This window comes from Anomaloglossus baeobatrachus, chromosome 2 (genome assembly GCF_048569485.1).
Source record: "Anomaloglossus baeobatrachus isolate aAnoBae1 chromosome 2, aAnoBae1.hap1, whole genome shotgun sequence".
NCBI classification, from domain to species: Eukaryota; Metazoa; Chordata; class Amphibia; order Anura; family Aromobatidae; genus Anomaloglossus; species Anomaloglossus baeobatrachus.
Window position 1 is genome coordinate 799,959,374 of NC_134354.1, and position 12,820 is coordinate 799,972,193.

The 12,820-nt window shown below is 50.7% G+C and overlaps 1 protein-coding gene across 2 annotated transcripts in view; it reads right to left on the reverse strand.

Annotated features, from left to right (window-relative positions):
• Window positions 1-1,655: 1,655 nt before the first annotated feature.
• ARFIP2 (ARF interacting protein 2) overlaps window positions 1,656-12,820 on the reverse strand; it is a 117,148-nt gene continuing 105,983 nt past the window's right edge. For both annotated transcript variants that reach the window (XM_075337733.1, XM_075337731.1), the window contains one exon: window positions 1,656-7,637. In XM_075337733.1, the coding sequence (XP_075193848.1) occupies window positions 7,482-7,637 (156 nt within the window). In that variant the 3' untranslated portion in view covers window positions 1,656-7,481. The remainder of the gene's footprint in view (window positions 7,638-12,820) is intronic.

Here is a 12,820-nt window from a genome sequence, read left to right on the forward strand (position 1 = left end):
ATTTCTGGCAAAGTCAATGATAGTGTCCTATTAAAAGCGATGCCTCTTGGTCATGGTATGGTGTTTTCTGAGTGGTCTTCCTTTAGTGCACGAGTCCCCAATTCCAGTCCTCAAGGGCTGCCAACAGTGCATGTTTTCAGGATTTCCTTAGTATTGCACATGTGATAATTTAATCACCTGCACAGTTGATGATTCCAACACTCATGCAATGCTAAGGAAATCCTGAAAACATGCACTGTTGGCGGCCCTCGAGGACTGGAGTTTGGGAACCCTGCTCTAGTGGTATACTGATGATGGAAAATAATCCCTGGGATCAAGGACCGATTGTGATACCAATGTGATATGACTGAAGAATCAGTGTGATTAGATAGGAATCCTAATCAAAAGATAGTGATCACAGGTCTTATTGATCCATCCAAACTCAGTATCAGAGAGGTGTCCTCTGGTTGACTCGATTTCACTATAATGAAGAGTACGTGTTGGTAGGTCTTGAACAAACCACTATTATGAGGAAGGAACGCTTACAATTCAGCATATGCAGGAAACCAGTGGTAGGTTGGCAACATGTGTAGGAAACTAGCGATGTAAAATTCACGGCTCATTGCAACATATGCAGGAAACCAGTGGTTAAGCTAGCAACATGTGTAGGAAGCTACTGGTGCCAACAGCAGTGTGTGGTCAGGTTACATGACCTTGACTCAGCAATCACATGCTGGTCACCAATTGCAATACTCAGTGCACACAACGACCACAATGTACAAAGTTTGGTATAAAAATACAGGGCTCGCTCAGTGAGACAGGGACATTTCCAGGACGCTCAAGTGATCGCACTGCGCCTGTGATGCAGAGGCCGGGTTGTCTTCCTTCTCACTAATCGAGTCCCTCCGATGAGAAAGGAGTGCTACAACATACGGTAATGTTGATGCATATTTCTGTTATTGTAGAAGATTCTATGACTATAAAGTAGTGGTAACGCCTATGTACCATGGATTATTCATGTGCTATTAAAATAAATAATATCTTGCTATAAAGAATCTTAGTATTCGTGCCTGATTAGGATATCAGTGAGTGCTTCGTAAGTACGGGCTTTCAGCCCCTTTTTAGGAGAATTTAGCAAGACATGACTCCATAATATATAAGAATAGATCCCTCTGTGTGTAATGACTCTATATAATAGATAGGAATAGATCCCTCTGTGTGTAATGAGACTATATAATAGGAATACATCCCTCTGTGTGTAATGACTCCATATAATAGATAGAAATAGATCCCTCTGTGTGTAATGACTCTACATAATATATAGGAATAGATCCCCTCTGTGTGTAATGACTCTATATAATATGAGTTTCCCTTTTTGTATTGAATTTCTGAAATAAATTAGCTTTTGATGATTTTCTAACTTATTGAGACGCACTTGTGTGTCCAAATCCGTGGCTGACCTAGAGCTGTATCTGGTTGAGACACCAGCTGTGCTCAGGACATTCTGGAGTTTTGTGGGTTCTTCTACTCATGTCCAGGACCATGGCTGACGTAGATGTGGATCAGCGAAATGTCACCAGGACGCGCTCTGCCATGTTTCGCATTCCTTTTTGTTGCTATCCAGGCATTGTGGACCTGGATCAGTGAGAAAGTGACCCTCAATCACAAACACCACAGACTCTTCATTAGTTTTATTCAGATTTACAGAAATGTTCTAGTAACAGACGCTCCTGATTGAGGTGATCTCCGTGGCCTGCGAGACCCCAGAAGGAGCGTCGGCACCCACAAACCATTCCCATGTAACAATCTCTTCATAAATAGTTATTGTACTACAGGGAAGGTAACAAGCACATGGCCCAATGATAATTACACAGGGGTGGAATCTGGAGAGCTGTGGACCCTAAGAGTACACACTGCGCTGTGTAATACTACCGCAGTGCTCGCACACATCCACCACACACACTGAAATGTAAAGGGATAAGACATCTGTGCACTCTCAGGAGTGCAGACGCCGACACTCGCCACACAGAAGTAGTGTAGTACAAAGCATTCACACACATCCGGGGAACATGCCGCCACTCACACAGAGCGTGCCGCAATCATGTCACCATCCTCAACTATTGTGTATATGAGTGTATAGTAAAATCTGCCACTAAATCTCCTCTACTCTAGCCATCCTCCCAGGACTCCATGTCAGGGGCTCCACGTCAGGGGCCCCCTCCAGGCAGGGGCTCCTCGTCAGGGGCCCCCTCCAGGCAGGGGCTCCTCGTCAGGGGCCCCCTCCAGGCAGGGGCTCCTCGTCAGGGGCCCCCTCCAGGCAGGGGCTCCTCGTCAGGGGCCCCCTCCAGTGATGATAAAACCAAAAAGACGTTGTGGCAGAAATCCCCTGCGACTGCTACAGAGGAGAACCTCTACTGGTGTGTGCAACATAGCAATGCTGGAAAGACAGCGAGCACGAGCCCCATATAACCCTCAGCCATTACACCAGGGACCTGCAGGAAGAGGCTGCAAGCATCAGCACAACATGACCACAGCTCCCGAGCACAATCATCAGGGACTACACCACCAAGGTCGTGAGAAGACACAGATCCATCAGATGAGGAAACCAGGCAGAGAATGGTGGAAAAAGCCTTGCCTCTGCCCAGAGGAGCTAGAGGAGAGGGAAGATGGGTCGGTGTGACGTTCGCCAGTCTGAGTGACTTTGCTCCTTCATTAAGACTTCTGCACTGATTACGGACTTTGGTGTCTCTCTCGAATGCCATGCGCCAGAAATTTACGTCAGTCGGGTTTGAACCCGTTTTGGTCACAATTTACATGACCTTTGTGACATAATTTATAACTTTGACAAATTGGTCATGCCCATTAAAAAAAAATAAATAAATAAATAAAAAAATAGCAGAGCTTTCGAAGACTGGAAAAAAAAGGCCAAAAGTCAACATTTTGTACAATTTTAGTTGTTCAGTAACTTTGTAACACTTCAAGCAGTTTTACACGAGAAGACTGGCAAAAACTGCTTCATAAATGAAGACCATGTAGTGTAGCAGTGATGGGGGCCTGATGAGTAGTGGAGTGAAAATCTATGGAAGAAAGGAGACTGGAGGAGAGGGTTAAAGGAGTGGATGTCTACAGAAAAGAGGAGAGGGATCCTCGAGAACTGTGGAGTGGATGTCTACCGAAAAGAGCAGAGCAGAGGAAAGGGATCATGGAGAACAGTGGAATGGATGTCTACAGAAGAGAGGAGCGGGATCCTCGAGAACAGTGGAGTGGATGTCTACAGAAAAGAGCGGAGGAAAGGGATCATGGAGAACAGGAGTGGAGGTCTACAGAAAAGAGCAGAGCAGAGGAAAGGGATCATGGAGAACAGTGGAATGGATGTCTACAAAAGAGAGCGGAGGAAAGGGATCATGGAGAACAGTAGAGTGGAGGTCTACAGAAAAGTGGAGGGTGGAGGAGAGGATTCCAGGAGAGCAGTGGAGAAAATGTCTACAGAAGAGAGGAGAACGAAGGAGACAAATCATGGAGAACATTGGAGTGTGTCTACAGAAGAGTAGAGAGAGGAGGAAAGGGATGCTTGAGAATAGTGCAGTGGATGCCTACAGAGAAGAAGATAGCCGAGGGGACATGGGGAACACTGGAGTGAATGTTTGCAAAGGAAAAGAGAGAGATCATGGAGAGCAGTGGAGTAGATGTCTACAGACGAGAGGAGAGTGGAGGGGAGAAAGATCATGGAAAACAGCGGAGTGAATGTCTACAGAAAAGAGGAGAACGGAGGAGAAGAATCCTCGTAAACGGTGAAGTGGATGTCTACAGACGAGAGGAGGGGAAATGGAGCACACTGGAGTGAAAGTCTACAGATGAGAGAAGAGCAGTGAAGTGGATGTCTACAAACGAGAGGAGAGTGGAGGGGAGAAAGATCATGGAGAACAGTGGAGTGGATGTCTACAGAGAAGAGGAGAGCTGAGGGGACCTCAAGAACAGTGGAGTACATGTCTAAAAAGGAGAGGAGAGTGGAGAGAAAATGGAGAACAGTGGAGTGGATGTCTACAGAAGAGAGGAGAGCCGAGGGTACCTGGAGAACAGTGCAGTGAATGTCTACAGAAGAGAGGAGAGCTGAGGGGACCTGAGGACAATGGAGTGGATGTCTACAGGGGAGAGGAGAGCGAAGGGGACCGAACCAGTGTAGTGGATGTCTACAGAGGAGAGGAGAGGGGACCTAGAAAACAGTGGCGTGTGATGTCTACTGAGAATAGGAGAGCAGAGAGGACTTGGAGAACAGGGAGTAAATGTCTACAGAAGAGAGGAGAGCTGAGGGGACCTGGTGAACAATGGAGCACATGTGTGCAGAGGAGAGGAGAGCAAATGGGACCTGGAGAACCATGCCTCCTGACGAAGCCACTCCTCGTGAAACGTGCGTCGAGGCCTCCTGCCCTGCCACCTGACTTGCCTGATCTCCAGTCATACATCTGGTCACAAGGTATTTTCAGGTTTTGTCATGGCTGCTTATGAAGGAGCAGCACCTATTGGGGTGATATACACAAGTGATTATCATAGCCACGTCTCACCTCCTCATGTTCAGCTCAGTTGCTATCCTTACATAATACCCCTAGGTTCATGAATATAGACTGCCATCTAGTGGCCTGTTCTGGTGGTGTAGTTTCTGGGCAATGTCTATCTTTTTACCTACTGCATGTCACTTTCTTCACGTTAATAGTTATTAATACATTTTGTATTTTGATCATTTATCTATGGTGCAGTTATTTAACTGATTTGGGCTACCATTCATTTTTGGTTTTTGTAACAGTGGAGTGAAAGTCTACAGAGGGGAGGAGAGCTGAGGAGACCTGGAGAACTGTGGAGCGCATATCTGCAGAGTAGAGGAGAGATGAGGGGACCTGGAGAACAGTGGAGGACATATCTGCAGAGTAGAGGAGAGATGAGGGGACCTGGAGGACAGTGAAGCACATATCTGCAGAGTAGAGGAGAGATGAGGGGACCTGGAGAACAGTGGAGGACATATCTGCAGAGTAGAGGAGAGATGAGGGGACCTGGAGAACAGTGGAGGACATATCTGCAGAGGAGAGGAGAGCCAACGGGAACTGGAGAACAGTGGAGCACATATCTGCAGAGGAGAGCCAACTGGACCTGGAGGACATATCTGTAGAGGAGAGGAGAGCTGAGGGGACCTGGAGAACAGTGGAGCGCATATCTGCAGAGGAGAGGAGAGCCGAGGGGATGAGGAAAACAGTGGAGCGCATATCTGCAGAGGAGAGGAGAGCCAAGGGGACCTGGAAAACAGTGGAGCGTATATCTGCAGAGGAGAGGAGAGCTGAGGGGACCTGGAGGACAGTGAAGCGCATATCTGCAGAGGAGAGCAGAGGGGATGAGGAGAACAGTGGAGCGCATATCTGCAGAGGAGAGGAGAGCTGAGGGGATGAGGAAAACAGTGGAATGCATATCTGCAGAGGAGAGGAGTGCAGTGGAGTGCATATCTGCAGAGGAGAGGAGAGCAGTGGAGGACATATCTGCAGAGGAGAGGAGAGCCGAGGGGACCTGGAGGACAGTGGAGCGCATATCTGCAGAGGAGAGTTGAGGGGATAAGGAGAACAGTGGAGCGCACACCTGCAGAGGAGAGGAGAGCTGAGGGGACCTGGAGGACAGTGGAGTACATATCTGCAGAGGAGAGGAGAGCTGAGGGGATAAGGAGAACAGTGGAGCGCACACCTGCAGAGGAGAGGAGAGCTGAGGAGACCTGGAAGACAGTGGAATGCATATCTTTGTGGAGAGGAGAGCTGAGGGGACCTGGAGGACAGTGGAGCGCATATCTGCAGAGGAGAGGAGAGCTGAGGGGATAAGGAGAACAGTGGAGCGCATATCTGCAGAGGAGAGGAGAGCTGAGGGGACCTGGAGGACAGTGGACCACATATCTTCAGAGGAGAGGAGAGCTGAGGAGACCTGGAGGACAGTGGAGCGCATATCTGCAGAGGAGAGCAGAGGGGATGAGAACAGTGGAGCGCATATCTGCAGAGAGGAGAGGAGAGCAGAGGGGATGAGGAGAACAGTGGAGCGCATATCTGCAGAGGAGAGGAGAGCTGAGGGGACCTGGAGAACAGTGGAGCGCATATCTGCAGAGGAGAGGAGAGCTGAGGGGACCTGGAGTACAGTGGAGTGCATATCTGCAGAGGAGAGGAGAGCAGTGGAGGACATATCTGCAGAGGAGAGGAGTGCAGTGGAGTGCATATCTGCAGAGGAGAGGAGAGCAGTGGAGGACATATCTGCAGAGGAGAGGAGAGCCGAGGGGACCTGGAGGACAGTGGAGCGCATATCTGCAGAGGAGAGCCGAGGGGACCTGGAGGACAGTGGAGCGCATATCTGCAGAGGAGAGGAGAGCTGAGGGGATAAGGAGAACAGTGGAGCGCACACCTGCAGAGGAGAGGAGAGCTGAGGGGACCTGGAGGACAGAGGAGTACATATCTGCAGAGGAGAGCTGAGGGGATAAGGAGAACAGTGGAGCGCATATCTGCAGAGGAGAGGAGAGCTGAGGGGACCTGGAGGACAGTGGAGCGCATATCTACAGAGGAGAGGAGAGCTGAGGAGACCTGGAGGACAGTGGAGCGCATATCTGCAGAGGGGGGAAGAGCTGAGGAGACCTGGAGGACAATGGAGCGCATATCTGCAGAGGGGGGAAGAGCTGAGGAGACCTGGAGGACAATGGAGCGCATATCTGCAGAGGAGGGAAGAGCTGAGGAGACCTGGAGGACAGTGGAGCGCATATCTACAGAGGAGAGGAGAGCTGAGGAGACCTGGAGGACAGTGGAGCGCATATCTGCAGAGGGGGGAAGAGCTGAGGAGACCTGGAGGACAGTGGAGCGCATATCTGCAGAGGGGGGAAGAGCTGAGGAGACCTGGAGGACAATGGAGCGCATATCTGCAGAGGAGGGAAGAGCTGAGGAGACCTGGAGGACAGTGGAGCGCATATCTGCAGAGGAGGGAAGAGCTGAGGAGACCTGGAGGACAGTGGAGCGCATATCTACAGAGGAGAGGAGAGCTGGGGGGATAAGGAGAACAGTGGAGTGCATATCTGCAGAGGAGGGAAGAGCTGAGGGGACCTGGAGAACAGTGGAGAAGAGACCTGAGGATGGTGGATTGGATGTCTACAGAAAAGAGGAGAGGGGAGCGTACCTGAGCATGGTGGAGTGGTGTGACATGTCCACCTGGACGGGTTAAAAGAAGCAGAATAGCCATCACCAGGTGCGTGGGTTTTATACTGGCTATCATGATCTGGTGACTGCCCACAACCTGCACGACCCCGAGTATCAGATGTACCGTCATACACACTAATCTGTAGACACAGAAGGATACAATCTAGCATACAAAGGACGCTCGCAGCGGCACACGGTAGTTACACACACACACACACACACACACACACACACCTTCATGCACACAACACTTACATATACGGTACCCGCAATCACAAACACATACAGAGCAGAGTGGTGCGGTCACTGCTCCTCCAGCCAGGAGGGCTTGTCGCTGGCCGCGCTGCTCAGCTTGATGTTGAATTGTTGCAGTGAAGCCTCCAGCTGCTGCTGATTCCCGGCAAAATATGAGGAGATGGCGTTATGGAAGAGGAGGAGCTGCTTGTGCATGACCTTTACCTGGAAGAGAAGATGACACAGGACACACAGGGTTCATGAATGGTGATCATAGATGAGCAGCATATATTAAAAGGAAAACTTAACATGCAATCGCCACAAAAACTGTAAGTAGCGGAAGCCATGATTGCGGTAAAGTCAGAAGTGACCAGCGGTCAGGATTTTGTAGGAAGAGTGACAAACTATTACTGCAATATTAGTAGGTGAAAGCCCTAGCCATAAGAACATCAGTAGAGTAAGCCCTGACCGCAGTAACATCAGTAGAGTAAGCCCTGACCATGGGAACGTCAGTAGAGTAAGCCCTGACCATGGGAACGTCAGTAGAGTAAGCCCTGACCATGGGAACGTCAGTAGAGTAAGCCCTGACCATGGGAACGTCAGTAGAGTAAGCCCTGACCATGGGAACGTCAGTAGAGTAAGCCCTGACCATGGGAACGTCAGTAGAGTAAGCCCTGACCATGGGAACGTCAGTAGAGTAAGCCCTGACCATGGGAACGTCAGTAGAGTAAGCCCTGACCATGGGAACGTCAGTAGAGTAAGCCCTGACCATGGGAACGTCAGTAGAGTAAGCCCTGACCATGGGAACGTCAGTAGAGTAAGCCCTGACCATGGGAACGTCAGTAGAGTAAGCCCTGACCGTGGGAACGTCAGTAGAGTAAGCCCTGACCGTGGGAACGTCAGTAGAGTAAGCCCTGACCATAGGAACGTCAGTAGAGTAGGCCCTGATCATGGGAACGTCAGTAGAGTAGGCCCTGACCATGGGAACGTCAGTAGAGTAAGCCATGACTGCGGTAACATCAGTAGAGTAAGCCCTGACCATAGGAATGTCAGTAGATTAAGCCCTGACCATGGGAACGTCAGTAGAGTAAGCCCTGACCATGGGAACGTCAGTAGAGTAAGCCCTGACCATGGGAACGTCAGTAGAGTAAGTCCTGAGCACAGTAACATCAGTAGAGTAAGCCCTGACCGCAGTAACATCAGTAGAGTAAGCCCTGACCACAGTAACATCAGTAGAGTAAGCCCTGACCATAGGAACATCAGTAGAGTAAGCCCTGACCATAGGAACGTCAGTAGAGTAAGCCATGACCATGGGAACGTCTGTAGAGTAAGTCCTGAGCTCAGTAACATCAGTAGAGTAAGCCATGACTGTGGTAACATCAGTAGAGTAAGTCCTAACCACAGTAACATAAGTAGAGTAAGTCCTGAGCTCAGTAACATCAGTAGAGTAAGCCCTGTTTTTCTATATACGGTTCTGTGACGCCCCGTTTTTCTATATACGGTTCTGTGACGCCCCGTTTTTCTATATACGGTTCTCTGACGCCCCGTTTTTCTATATACGGTTCTGTGACGCCCCGTTTTTCTATATACGGTTCTGTGACGCCCCGTTTTTCTATATATGGTTCTGTGACGCCCCGTTTTTCTATATACGGTTCTGTGACGCCCCGTTTTTCTATATACGGTTCTGTGACGCCCCGTTTTTCTATATACGGTTCTGTGACGCCCCGTTTTTCTATATACGGTTCTGTGACGCCCCGTTTTTCTATATACGGTTCTGTGGCGCCCCGTTTTTCTATATACGGTTCTGTGACACCCCGTTTTGCTATATACGGTTCTCTGACGCCCCGTTTTTCTATATATGGTTCTGTGACGCCCCGTTTTTCTATATACGGTTCTGTGACGCCCCGTTTTTCTATATACGGTTGTGTCTATATTTAATACCATATATTTGGGGGTGCTATCGGCGCTTCTTGAATAGCTGTTGTGATAACATTCTTGAGGGTCTAATTTCCATATTGGAATCACTTTCTGGGGGTTTCTGCTCTTTAGGGGCCCGTCAAATGCAACATGGCGCCCGAAATCTATTTCAGGCAAATTTGTGCCAAAATGTAAATATTGCTCCTTTTGTTCCGGTTCCTCCCATTTGTCCAAACAGAGGTTTCTGACCACATGTGGGGTATCACACCGCGCTCATAAGAAAGTGGGCAACAAACTGTGTGGTCCATATTGTTGTGTTATTTCTTCTAAAAGTGAATACATTTGGGCTAGGACAATATTTTTAGGTAAAATGATAATTTTTGTTTTTTCCCATTCCACATTGCTTTAGTTCCTGTGAAGCACCTGAAGGGTTAATGATCTTCTTGGATGTGGTATTGAGCAGTGTGAGGGGTGCAGTTTTTAGAATGGGGTCACTTTTGGGTATTTTCTGTCACCTCGGCCCCTCAAAGTCACTTCCAATGTGATGTGGTTCCTAAAACAATGGTTTTGTAAATTTTGTTGGAAAAATGAGAAATTCCTGATGACCTTTGACCCCTTCTAACTTCCCAACAAAAAAGAGGCATGTGGGAAAAGTTATTAACTATTGGGTGACAGAAATCTGTGGTTTAAGGGCAGAAAAATTAAAAGTTTGAAAATTGTGATATTTTAAAACTTTTCAGTAAATTTTGGATTTTTCACAAATAAAAGCAAAAAATATCGTCCTAAATGTACCAAAATCATGAAGGACAATATGTCACGAAAAACAGTCTCAGAATCACCGGGATCCAATGAAGCTCCAGAGTTACCGTATTTTTCGGACCATAAGACGCACTTTTTTTCCCCCAAATGTTGGGGGAAAGTTGGGGGTGCGTCTTATGGTCTGACTATAGGGCTGCGGCCGGGAACGAGGGTGCTGTGGTGGAGCGGGTCATCGGGGGCACGAGCAGGCAGCAGCAGCGCCTGCCGTGACCACGTGGGCCCGCTCATTACATATGCACGCCCATCCTCCCGCCCATCTCTCAGCGCAGAAGCCGGCGCTGACAGGTGGGCGGGAGGACGAGCGGGGACGCGCGCATAGCAAAGAGCCGGCCGCATGATCACCCCTGGCAATTACAGCCTGGAGTGATCATGTGCGGCTGTATTCACTGCCCCCCGCGCGTCATTACCAGCGCGGGGGGCAGTGAATCAGTACACTCACCCGTCCCCGTGTGTGGAGCCGTCCCCCTGCTGCACGCGATGTCTTCCTGTCTGTGCCGGTCAGCTGATCTGTGCTGAGCTGGTCAGCTAATCGGCACAGACAGGAAGACATCGCGTGCTGCAGGGGAACGGCTCCACACACACAGATCAGCGTGCAGAGAGGAAGATATGATCGGTGCTGCAGGGGAACGGCTCCACACACACAGATCAGCGTGCAGAGAGGAAGATATGATCGGTGCTGCAGGGGAACGGCTCCACACACACAGATCAGCGTGCAGAGAGGAAGATATGATCGGTGCTGCAGGGGAACGGCTCCACACACACAGATCAGCGTGCAGAGAGGAAGATGTGATCGGTGCTGCAGGGAGTGAGGAAAAGGTGAGTATAAACGTTTTTTTTTTTTTTCTCTGTGCTATAGGATACAGGCCATATACCAGGATAGTATATTAGCACGATGGGGGCATATAGCAGGATGGGAGTATGTGAACAGGCTGGATGGAGGGGGGGGGGATGTGAACAGGCTGGATGGGGGGGGGGGATGTGAACAGGCTGGATGGGGGGGGGATGTGAACAGGCTGGATGGAGGGGGGGATGTGAACAGGCTGGATGGGGGGGGATGTGAACAGGCTGGATGGAGGGGGGGGATGTGAACAAGCTGGATGGAGGGGGGGATGTGAACAGGCTGGATGGGGGGGGGGATGTGAACAAGCTGGATGGAGGGGGGGATGTGAACAGGCTGGATGGAGGGGGGGGATGTGAACAAGCTGGATGGAGGGGGGGATGTGAACAGGCTGGATGGGGGGGGGGGATGTGAACAGGCTGGATGGAGGGGGGGGATGTGAACAGGCTGGATGGAGGGGGGGGATGTGAACAGGCTGGATGGGGGGGGGGGATGTGAACAGGCTGGATGGGGGGGGGGATGTGAACAGGCTGGATGGAGGGGGGGGATGTGAACAGGCTGGATGGAGGGGGGGGATGTGAACAAGCTGGATGGAGGGGGGGATGTGAACAAGCTGGATGGAGGGGGGGATGTGAACAGGCTGGATGGGGGGGGGATGTGAACAAGCTGGATGGAGGGGGGGATGTGAACAAGCTGGATGGAGGGGGGGATGTGAACAGGCTGGATGGGGGGGGGATGTGAACAAGCTGGATGGAGGGGGGGATGTGAACAAGCTGGATGGAGGGGGGGATGTGAACAGGCTGGATGGGGGGGGGATGTGAACAGGCTGGATGGGGGGGAGGGATGTGAACAGGCTGGATGGGGGGGGGGGATGTGAACAGGCTGGATGGGGGGGGGATGTGAACAGGCTGGATGGGGGGGGATGTGAACAGGCTGGATGGGGGGGGATGTGAACAGGCTGGATGGGGGGGGATGTGAACAGGCTGGATGGGGGGGGATGTGAACAGGCTGGATGGGGGGGATGTGAACAGGCTGGATGGGGGGGGTATGTCAACAGGCTGGATGGGGGGGGGTATGTGAACAGGCTGGATGGGGGGGGGGGTATGTGAACAGGCTGGATGGGGGGGGTATGTGAACAGGCTGGATGGCGGGGGTATGTGAACAGGCTGGATGGGGGGGTATGTGAACAGGCTGGATTGGGGGGGTATGTGAACAGGCTGGATGGGGGGGTATGTGAACAGGCTGGATGGGGGGGGTATGTGAACAGGCTGGATGGGGGGGTATGTGAACAGGCTGGATGGGGGGGGTATGTGAACAGGCTGGATGGGGGGGGTATGTGAACAGGCTGGATGGGGGGGTATGTGAACAGGCTGGATGGGGGGGTATGTGAACAGGCTGGATTGGGGGGGTATGTGAACAGGCTGGATGGGGGGGGGTATGTGAACAGGCTGGATGGGGGGGTATGTGAACAGGCTGGATGGGGGGGTATGTGAACAGGCTGGATGGGGGGGTATGTGAACAGGCTGGATGGGGGGGTATGTGAACAGGCTGGATGGGGGGGGTATGTGAACAGGCTGGATGGGGGTTTATAGCAGGATCATATACAAGGCAGGAGGATCATTACCAGGATGGGGTACCTTAGTAGAAAATTTGGGGACATTACCCCCATAACAGTTTCAGCAGCAGATCCTCGCCCCATAACAGTGTGTCATGACCACATTTTTTGCTTAAAGTTTTATTTTACCATTTTCCTCCTCTAAAACCAGGGTGCGTCTTATAGTCCGGTGCGTCTTATAGTCCGAAAAATACGGTATAACCTCAAAGTGACACTGGG